Genomic DNA, 11,068 nt, shown 5'->3' with positions numbered 1-11,068 from the left:
ACTTGAATTATGATAGCTCATCCATCACAGATCTAACCTACAGAAACAGGAACTACTTTAACAAGGAAAAAAAAATTCCCTCATTCAAACCTCTTTGAAGTGGTAATGGCTGCAAACCTGCAGCACTTAGAAAACTATGCTATCAACAAGCTCTGTCTTATGAACTTAGATTAAGAAACCTAGAATGCAGATGAAAGTGGATTATTTCTTCAAAATTTTAGTAAAACTATTGATAATCAAAAATTTCAAAGCAAATATGGCACATAACTCAAGCATAAATCAAGATGGAGAGCCTGGAGAATTTTTGATTTCCTAAATTTTCAAAAAATTCTATCATTGCAACATACAGGATTTCTCCCCTATTTTAATCTTAGAAGTTTCAAAGAAAAGGGAGTGGATAACACACACACACACAAACACACGAGTGTCCACACAAACATGCGCACACACACACGGTGGTAAGTAGAGTATTTAATTCCTTCTTCCCACCACCTAAGTCTCACTCTATCCATTAAAAGAAAATTATGCAGGATCCCTCATTGTCTTCCCTTCATCTAATGATTTCCGCGACCTTAATTGCTGCCATCATTGTTACTTTTCTAGTATTTCAACATAACAAGATTCAATAGCAGCTTTGTAGTCAGGAATGTGCACCCGAACACTTGTATAACTGCAGGGCACCTAGGTCACAGTAACTGTCAAATTCAGGGATGGAACTTTTGAGTTCCACAGTAAGATACAATTCACATGAAGCTCAGAATCATGTTTCAGACCACTGAACTTACTGAAGTTAAAATACAAATAGCTGAAGACATGATGTAAAAGATTAAGCACTTGGTTCTGTTAACATATTTACCAATTAAAGTCACGAAATATTCCTCATTATTATTCATGCAGATAATTGAGAAAAAAAGATAGTGCAGAAGTTAACTTTAAATAAAAAATTATTCCTTCCCTTCCTCCCGCTCCCCTATACTCTACAAAATGTTTTCCCTGGGACTAGGCCTTGAAAAGGCCACTACATTATTAGTTTGACATGCATTACTGTCTGCAATTAAAAAAGCTAATTTTGTGGTGGTTGTAATTACATTATAAAAATGTCCACATGCACAAATCTAAAAAAGGCTGAAAACCTACAGTAAATCTACAATATATTGTTTTACATTTGACCACTGGTTTGTGTTATGTAGGAGTCATAGATTTGGTAAAGCATTGTAACAATTTAGGAAGGCATCTAAATCTTTAAATTCTGGACGAATTTTATGTTTGAATCTACAAAAATTGCATGAAGGCTAAACTCGAGAGACTTCCTATCATTCTAAAATTCCTCACTCTGAACAAATCATTTTTAGGACACTTTCTTATAAATATTACCCTTTGAAAGCACATACAATTCCATTTGTTCCACATTTTATGATCTTAACCTACATAGGGCTGATCTCAGTTATTCATGGAATATCAAATATGACAGGAAGACAAACCTGAGAGGAACATTTACTGTACAATAGCGTAACTTGCTCGACTCTTCATCAGCATTCTCTGAAAAAGACTTCTCAACCCTTTCTCCTCTTTATTTTAGCAATGGATTGTGGAAAATGTGCGATTTTCTCTTGACATGAAAATACTTCAATGCACGGTGATCTTGCCTGACGACGGGTCTAGTATTTTCTGCTTAACTGATACAGGAACTCCTATACGACTCTCTTCCATCCTGTTGTAAAGGTCAGAAAAAAGCAGCGAACTGGGAGGGAAATAGCTTATCGCCAGAGTAGTAATGTCTGAAGGCTTTCAAAGTATGTTGGTTTTTCCCTCCTTCTGACTGTGTGTCTCCATTTTCTTCTTACAGCTCACAAAATGTAAGCGTTTTGTTGTTGTTAACAGTTGTTCTTTGTAGGTTTCTGTTCTGTTTTGTTTTTTTTTTAAAGTCCTATCTCTCCTTAGTTTGTTTCTCTATGCAGTATTTGACTTGCTCAGTTCCTGCCTGATTGCATCAATGAGCTCTTCTTTTAGCTTAGTTAATTCTTTTCTCATTTCATCTAAAATGTCCTGCTTCAGCCTGTCATAGTCCAGTCCCTCCGTCTGGACTCCATTGGCACTGGGCTGTGACGAGGGAGCAGATTTTGGTCTGGAAATAACAGGTGACTTGCTGCCATTCATTGTATTTGTTCTTTCCCAAGGTTTTCTTGTTGGTTCAGGTGTACTTGTTGAAGAGGCCTTAGAAGTTACAGGCTCTGAATCTTCATTTTTGTCCTCTTTTTGTTCTGTTTCTATTGTTGATCCCTTTTCAGCAATTCTTCTCCTCCTGGCCAGCAGGGCACTCATTTCTTCCATTAAACCACTACCCCCTAAAGGAAGGGGTCCATTTCCACGACCCGTATCTGTTTTAGATGCAGCCGAATTCACACCAATGGTATTCCCTCCGCTTGGGAAAGAGGCATCCTCCATCCGTGACACTTTCCTAAGTTTTGCTCCAGCAATCGCAGCTGCAAGTCCAGTTAAAGGGCGATTATCTTCAGACATGGATCCCGAAAAAAATCCAGATGCAGGGAGCGGAGGAGCGGGAGGTGGGGGGGGAGGAGGGGGTACTTGATTAGGAAGAGGTGGTGGAGGAGGCGGAGGCGGAGGCCCTGAGGACGGAAGTGGAGGGGGGGGAGGGGGTCCTGGGGGAGGAGGGAGTGCTGCCGATGCCTGGGCAGGACCTGGTGGGAGTGGAGGAGGGGGTGGAGGTGCAGGTGGTCCCAAGACAATGCCCTGTTGGGCTGGAGTCTCGGCCGGCTGAGAGGCTGCCTGCAAGCCTGGCTCAGAAGCAGAGGAGTCTCCCAGCACAGAGTTTAGAGGAGTCTCCACAGAGGCAGGGGCAGCGGCACTTGATGTTCTCCGCTCTCGCTCCCACTCCAGCTGCTCCCTTTCTAGCTGCTCCTGCCGCTCTCGTTCTTGCCTCTCCCGGTCCAGTCTCTCCAGCCTCTCCCGCTCTTGCCTCTCCCGCTCCAGGCGATCCTGACGGTCCCTTTCTTGTCTCTCTCTCTCCAGCTGCTCCTGTTCCAGTCGCTCCCTCTCCAGCCTTTCCCTTTCTAGCCTCTCCCTCTCCAATCTCTCCCTTTCCATTCTTTCTCTCTCCAGCCTTTCCCGCTCCAGCTCCTTTTGTCGTTGCTGTTCTTGTAGTTGCCTTCTCTGAATTTCCAATTCTTCTTGTGATGGGCCATTCTGAACTTGAGCAGGTAGTTGTGAATTTTGTCTAGGCAATGTTGGCCCTGTTTCCTGTGAATTCAACACTTCTAAGGCATGCATCATGGCACTTGCGAAGACATTGGCATCTTCTTTGCTGCCAAAGTTGAGACCATACACCTGTCTAGCATCCCGCCATTGGTGGAAGGTCTGTGTAGCTTGATTGTACTTCAACCCTTTAGGAATGGCACAATTTATCACGACCTGATGGTCCTGAATCTTCCTGCCCACCACTCTGAATGTGTTGTTGCCTGTATGATGATATATATGAACTCTGCTGAACCCAGGTGAACCACCAGCTGGCACCCACTTTTTATTGGCATCATCATAAACCATCACAGCAGCTCTTGCCTGACAGATACTCTGTTCACTCATGGTGCCGGCCGCGCCGAGGCTTCCCCAGCAGCCGGGAGATGCGGGCGGCGTCGAGCAGAAAGGGGTCTCTCCTCCAGGGGCGGGGAAGCAGCTCGCGGCCGGGAGACAAGTGTCCAGCTCCTCCTTCGGGCGGCCGCGGGGCTACACCATCTCTTCGCACAAAGCCGAGACGCCGGCCGGGAGTGAGAAAGAAGAGGGCGAAAGAAGAGCTGGGGAGGGGGCGGAGAGGCCGAGGCGCCGAGTGGGTCCCGCGGCCGCCGCAGCCCTCCACCTCCTCCTCCGCCTCCGCCTCCGCCTACTCCTCCCCCGGGAGCTTCCGCGGCCGCCCTCGGAGGGGTGCCCGCCCGGGCCGCGCGCCCGCCGCCGCTCCACAGGCCCGAGCCCGCCGCGCCCGCCGCCGAGGCCGTGTGCAACCGGCAGCTGCGGCAGCCGCGGGAGTAGTGTTTTCTTTATATAAGATCATCTTGTCTGCAAACAGGGACAGTTTTACTGGTTTATTTCTAATTTCGATGGCTTTTTATTTTTTCTTGCCTAATTGAACTAGCTAGGACTTACTAGGCTATGTTGAATAGAATTGGTGAAAATGGGCATCCTTACCTTATTCCTTATCTCAGAGGAAAAGCTATCATTTTTCATTGTTGACTATTGAGTGTTAGTCATAGGCTTTTCAGATATGGCCTTTATTGTATTGAGGTAATTGACTTGTATTTGTATTTTGAGTTTTTAATCATTAAAGGTTGTTGAATTTTGTGAAATGCCTTTTTTGCATCTACTAAGATGATCATGATTTTTTTATGCTTTATTCTGTTAATGTAGTATATCACATTTCCTAATTTGCATGTTGAATCTTGAGTCTCAGGGCTAAATCCCATGTGGTCCTGGCATATGATCCTTTTAATGTTTGTCAGATTTGGTTTGCTAGCATTTTGTTGATGATTTTTGAATCTATATATATTCATCAGTGATATTGGCTTGCTATTTCCTTTGCTTGTATTTTTTTTTTTGAACTGGCTTTGGTATCAGTTTAATGCAGGCCTCCTAAAATGAGTTAGGTAGTTTCCCTCCTCTTTATTTTTCAGAAGAATTTGAGAAGAATTTATATCAATTCTTCTTGAAATGTTTGGTATTTTTACCAATGAAGTCACGTGGTCCTGGTCTTTTCTTTGGGAGATTTCTTTATTACTGATTCACTCTCCACACTAATCATAAGTCTGTTTAGACTCTCTATTTCTTCATGATTATTCTTTGTAGGTTGTAGGTTTTTAGGAATCTATCCACTTCTTCTAGATTATCCAGTTTGTAGCATATTGTTCACAGTATTCTCTTATCCTTCTTCATTTATAATGTCTCATCAGTTATAATGTCTCTTTTATTTCTGATTTTGTCTATTTTTTATTAATTTAGCTAAGGGGTTTCAATATTATCAAAAAATAACTTAGTTTTATTATTCCTTCTGTTTTCTACTTTATTTCTTCTTTAATCTTTCTTTTATTTCATTCTGCCAACTTTGGGCTTAGTTTTTTCTTTTTCTAGTTCTGTGACATGAAATTAGATTGATACCTAAGTTTTTTAATCAGTTATTTTTTTTTATTAATATCATCATCATCATCCACAATCTTGGAAAGAGCTTAGAGCATTAATGTCAGACAAAGCTGTATTTGATTTCTGGCCCTTGATATTTACTCTTGTGCCTCATTAGTCAAGATAGGTGACTTGTCTTGGTGTTAGTCACCTCCTTTGTTAAATAAGGATGATGATAATAATTTCTTTATACCATTGTGGGTGTTAAATGAGACAATATATGTAAATGTGCATTGAACATAGTAGTGGTTCAGTCTTCTTTTTTAATGTAGATGTTTATCACTTTGAACTTTCCTGTTAGTACTGCTTTTGCTGCATCCTGTAAGTTTCAGTATGTTGTGTTTTTATTTTCATTTGTTTGGAGATACTTTTTAAATTCCTTTTTGATTTCTTCTTTGACCTAATGGTTATTTAAGAGTCTTTTAATTTCCACATATTTGTGAAATTTTCCATTTCCCTTCTGCTGTTGATTTTCCGTTTTATTCTGTTGTGGTCAGAAAAGATACTTAGTATGATTTCAATTATCTTCAATTTGTTAAGACTTGTTTTGTGACTTAATGGGTGATCTGTTCTGGAGAGAGATCTGTGTGCCTTCAACAAGAATGTGACTTCTATTGCCATTTGTATAATGTTCTGTTTATGTCTGTTAGGTCCATTTGATCTATAGCATTTATGGAGGGAAAGAAGGTACAGGTCTTCCTATACTACCATCTTGTTGATGTCACTTCTTAAAAAGTTATTTCTTTATGTAAACACATATTGGGATAGTACATTTTTTAATGAATTAATAAATATTTTTAAATATATCAGTTTTAATTTCTAATATGGTACCTATCAATAAATGTAATCAACAAGCAAAAGTTCTTTGTGGCTCTCGATAAGTTTAAGAGAGCAAAGACCCAGAAGCCAAAATGTTTGGCCTTTAGGAACATTTTTATTTATTTAGTAATCATATCAGATTATTAAAAAGAAGTTAGGGGGAATCAAAAGTCCCATGTCAACCAACTGCTTGATCAGTGTAATGATCTCTTGCTAGCGTCTAGACTTTAGTTTTGCCTGATGCCTCATATAAGGAAGGCTGCTTCTGTTTATCATCGCCAATTAAAACAAGATGAACTCAATGTGTTCAAGAAAAAGTACAAAAGCAACATGACCCAGTTACACATAAATGTCTGTGAAAATATGCCTACCAATTATGAAATCAGGTAAAAGCCACTTGACCACCAAATCTCTTCAGTCACAGTTCCAATTTTTAATATCACCCCTTTCTTTTTTACCCTCCACCATAGCATCTCCATATTCAAACAGGTTCATCTGAGAGGATTTTCAAAACTCAATCCTTATCTTATTTCATAGAAATTACTGTACATTGGGCTTCCAATTTTAATAGCTTAATTAAGACACTATTAGTTTCTGCCTCCTGCTTATTTTTTGGCTTCTCAAGGCCAAGTTAGTTAAGGCATCCATGATGGGGGACCACTGACATCATGGCACCTACTCTTTCTGTGTCAGTGATGTTACACTCAGTGTTTCTTGCTGGTACTCATAGAGCCACATTAATGTATTCCATTTGTGGTGAGGCAGGGGTAAGAGATTTCTTATGAAAGATTCTACAAACCCTTGACTTTTTCCACTATAGCAAATTCACCAGGATACTACCTGAAGCATCTGCTCACACAAGTTTAAAGCCAGATGGAGGAGTAGTTGCCAACACAAGTAACCACTGCATTTTGTGATACCTAAAATGCATGTCTTAGCCACTGATCATTACGTTTAAGAGTATTTCAGTTACGGTTTACCAGTCTTCTGCTGAAATTACTCTTTAAAATTGCTAAATTCCTTTCCTTTATTTAACTGTTGAGTATTTAATAGTCACTTGATTTGGTTAACAGCTATTTGTGTAGTCTTTTAGTAATGAGTAGCCTTAATTATATTACTTTTATGAGTGAATATATCTTTAGAGGTAGTATGGATAGAAGGACTTCAAGTGACAGAAAAACTTTGTCTTTTCAACTTTCCGCCTGTTATCCTATTCTCCTCTTAATGTCTCTTTCACAGTACCAGTAGCAGCAAATAAGAAAGGGAAGTTTTCACTCACTACCTCCCTGACTTTGATGACCTACTAATATGCCTAACCAATCCTTTCAGATCCTGAATGTCTATCCTCCATATTGCATTTGTAACACTTGTTGTCATAATTAGCCTCAAAGTTTTGCCACTTCATATAAAGTACAAATAGGTAAGCCATCCTGGCATCAACTCCTCAATTTATTTTTTAATCTTCTACTTTAACTTGCTAAAAAGTGTCTTAGTCATTCATACTTGAGCACATGAAAGATGACTATTAGAAAATCTTACCTGAAAGAGTAGCTACTTCCTTACCTCCACCCCTGCTGCTTTATTTTTCTCTGTAGCACTTAGCACATTATGTACATACTGATTCATTTCTCTGTTGCCTGTTTTGCCTCACCAAAATATAAAATCTCTGAGGACAGAGATTTAGTTTTGCTTCTAATACCCTATTGCAGACACTAGGCACTAAGATAAATATTTACAAATCAAATATTTGTTGAATAAATGAATGAATGCTTGCGTGAATGCATGGGTAAATGAATAAATAAACAAATGATTTTTAGAAGTAGATTCAGATAATAATATTCTCAAACATTTGCCCACACAATTAGCTGAAAGACAAATAATAAAACCCTGACTATCTTGCCTAAGCGTTTTCTCAAACTCAGAAAATGAATAATTTCAAATTTCTCTTTATATAACATTTAATGTTACGCTAGTATTTACTTCAGAAGTTTTGTTAAGCCTGTCAGTCTGGATGAATGAACACACACAGACACACAAACCCTTTAGTGAGTTAACAGATTCTTCTCTGTTTTTCAAGATAAGCTTTTCTCAAAAAATCCATGGTACTTTTTTTCTGAAGTACCTGTAAAAAATACCTGTGATTCATGAGTATAAAATGAAGTTCATTAAAAAAAACCAACAGGACAAACCTTTAAAAAAATGAATCAACAAATGTGCCAATGTTAAAATTCAAACTTCCTGTATGTCAAACATCAATTAATAAGGGGAAAACTGCGAGTCACACCCTGGGAGAAGATATTTTTAAACTTTATATAATGCTGCAATAATATTTATAATAGTGAGAAAAGTCAAAGCAACCTGTTCTTCAGTACAGGAGTGGATAAACTGGGGCTTATACAACACTACTGTTAAAAATAAAGTTTAGCAAGATGCTAAAAATAAGTTACAAAAGTACATGCACGTATGATACCACTTATGTAGTTTAAAATACAGAACAACAGCATATATTATATAAGCTTGTGTGGGAAAGGTACATCATAGAGTATTTATCTCTAGAGAGAAAAAGGAACACAGAATGGAGGTTTAAAAGTATCTGATTCTTTTTTTTAAAGAAAGAACGAACTAGGAGAAATTTAACAAATCTTACCTTTTTGGATGAGTTTGTGGGTGTCTCTTTCTTTATCTCTGACTCTCTCCCCTCCCCCAACCAACTGTGGAACAATCTCAAACTTAGAGGAAAATATAGTTCAAATAACTTTTTTCTTTCCTAACCATTTGAAAATAATGCTGCATCTACCATAATACTTTGGATTAAATACTAAACACATTCTTCAATATAATTATTAGAATAAGAAAATTAACATCAGTACATTGATACTAATATGTACTTAGAATCCACTGAAGCTTTAACAATTCCTCACATTTGGTTTGACTCCAAAGAATCCAATCTAGACTCTCAAATTGCGCTTCATTGTTGTCTGTTTTCTTCAATCTAAATCATTTCTTCAGCTTTCCTTTCATGACCTTGACAATTTTGATGATTACAGGACAGATATTTGCAGAGTGTGTTGGGGAAACACAATTAAAAACAATCTCCTCCCAACCCAGAAAACCTCTCTACAAGGCTAGAAGAGAAAGAAAAGTTTGTTTTATTATTGAATAAGCATTAAAAAGAATGTGATGTGTGTCACAGGCAGTGCACTAGGAGATAACAAAGACATAAAGAAATTTCACCTTTTGACATAGTCAAGCAGATACAACCTAACATATACATGTTCTCAAGGTAAATAATAACTAGTCCTCAAGTAAGAAGTCTTGGCAACACCATTTGTCCCACGTAGTTCATCTCAAATTCACTTGGTTGTTGGGAGGACCATCTGAATTTGCTTAAGTAGGATTTATCCAGAGGAAAATCAACTTCTCATTTTTAGGCAGGTGGTGGTTTTGCAGGTTGAGACAGGGCTGGTCCAGAAGCCAGGTTGCTACCCTCCCATAGACACTGGGAGATAGGGAGCAATCTTCTTTGATGGTTATATTTCAAGTCCCTGAGAAAGATACTTGACTCCGGGAAGCTGGCAAGGGGCTTATTTAGCTTTTTTAAAAATTTACATTTCAAAGAGACCGAGAAAAACTTAGAATTATATATTTTTCTCAAGTAAATGCTCTAAGAAAAGGAAAATGGGGAAATCTCTTCAGTTACTTTCAACAGGGAGTTGTTTTTTTTTTTTTTTTTTTCTTTTAGATTTGTATTTACACTTTTTTGTTACTATAATAAGATAGTAACATCACTCATTTCCAATGAACTCCATTGTTGTTTTCACCTTTCTCTGGGCAAGTTGCAGCCCTCTAAATATCCAACACGTCCATAGTAAAATACAAAGCAAAGCAATTTTGTCAGGATTATAACAAAAAAACAGAATTATTAAAATTTTAAGAAGACAGTATGTTATTTGCTTGGAGGAATGACCTTTGAGTGAATCATACCCATGATGAATGGTTAAATCGTACTCTTGGTTAGCAGTGCACAAACATTTTACTTAGTGATCCATTAATTTTACAAATTGGTGTGATGTCTTTATTACTCCCCTTTTTCAAATGATTCACGAAGCATTATTGTTCTTTATGAAGTTTTACCCGATCGAAGCCTAGGGGGCAGCTTAACTCTGGACTCTTATACTGTAAATTTTTAATTAAGAGCTTTCCTTCTGAATTTCATTCAATGATGTAAGTACCACCACATGAATATGACAGTGTCGGCTCTTTAGCAATTGTTGTATCTTCATAATTTTTTCCCAGATGTGAAAAGCAAAGATACCCATGGTCATCGTCTAGTATGTCTTAAAGTAAGACACCCATTGAAAGGTACAGATTGAAATTCCAGTGTTTAATGTATATGGATCTAATGTACATCAGGTCTACCCAATGAACCTTATTTATTTTTTTTTTTTGTCTCAGGTCTAAATCAATTACCATATTATAACAGTCAACTAAGTTTCCATGTGTTTATCTGTCTTTATTGGGATTGGTCGAGAATTTGCATCCAAAACTTCAGTGCCGTTAGACATGTCTGTTGCAGTCTCCCTCTGTAAATGCCGGATTTCTGTGTGTCTGTTATTTAAATGTGTTTCTTATCTACACCATCCTTCTAATCAAACTAGCTAACAAAAGTACTTCAGTGCTTATTAGTTACTTTTACTTTGTTATTACCAAAAATTACTAATGATGATTGTCCCATTTTATACTCTGTCAATAATCAGATTTCTGGATTTATAGGTCTGGAATCTGTTTATACTAGGAGTAGGGTTCAGAGATTATCAGAAATATGGTTATGGGAACAATTACTTGGCGTACAGAAAGAAAGAGTAATGTAGTATTAGCGTGTTTGCTTTCTAGTAAAATGTGATTCTTAAAGGAGTTGAAAGGATCCTTTCAAAACAGCAAGGGCAGCAAGACAGTCTATGAGAACAATAATAAGCTTGCTAGAACACACCTTCCAGTTAAGCTGAGCATCGATATCAATTACTCGAAAAACTGAAGTTTCAAGTCCTTTGTGGGAACCGTAGTCCAG

The 11,068-nt window shown here is 38.1% G+C and overlaps 1 protein-coding gene across 1 annotated transcript; it reads right to left on the bottom strand.

Moving 5' to 3' along the window:
• Window positions 1–445: 445 nt before the first annotated feature.
• On the bottom strand, window positions 446–4,021 carry LOC130849383 (protein enabled homolog). The gene has a single exon (XM_057728229.1). The coding sequence runs from the start codon at window positions 3,598–3,600 to the stop codon at window positions 1,951–1,953; it is 1,650 nt and encodes a 549-aa protein (XP_057584212.1). The 5' UTR covers window positions 3,601–4,021; the 3' UTR covers window positions 446–1,950.
• Between the last annotated feature and the right edge of the window lie 7,047 nt (window positions 4,022–11,068).

The sequence above is a fragment of the Hippopotamus amphibius genome, chromosome 3 (assembly GCF_030028045.1).
Source record: "Hippopotamus amphibius kiboko isolate mHipAmp2 chromosome 3, mHipAmp2.hap2, whole genome shotgun sequence".
NCBI lineage: Eukaryota > Metazoa > Chordata > Mammalia > Artiodactyla > Hippopotamidae > Hippopotamus > Hippopotamus amphibius.
Note: the sequence above shows the minus strand (reverse complement) of the source record. Positions and strands in the feature narration are given on the sequence as shown.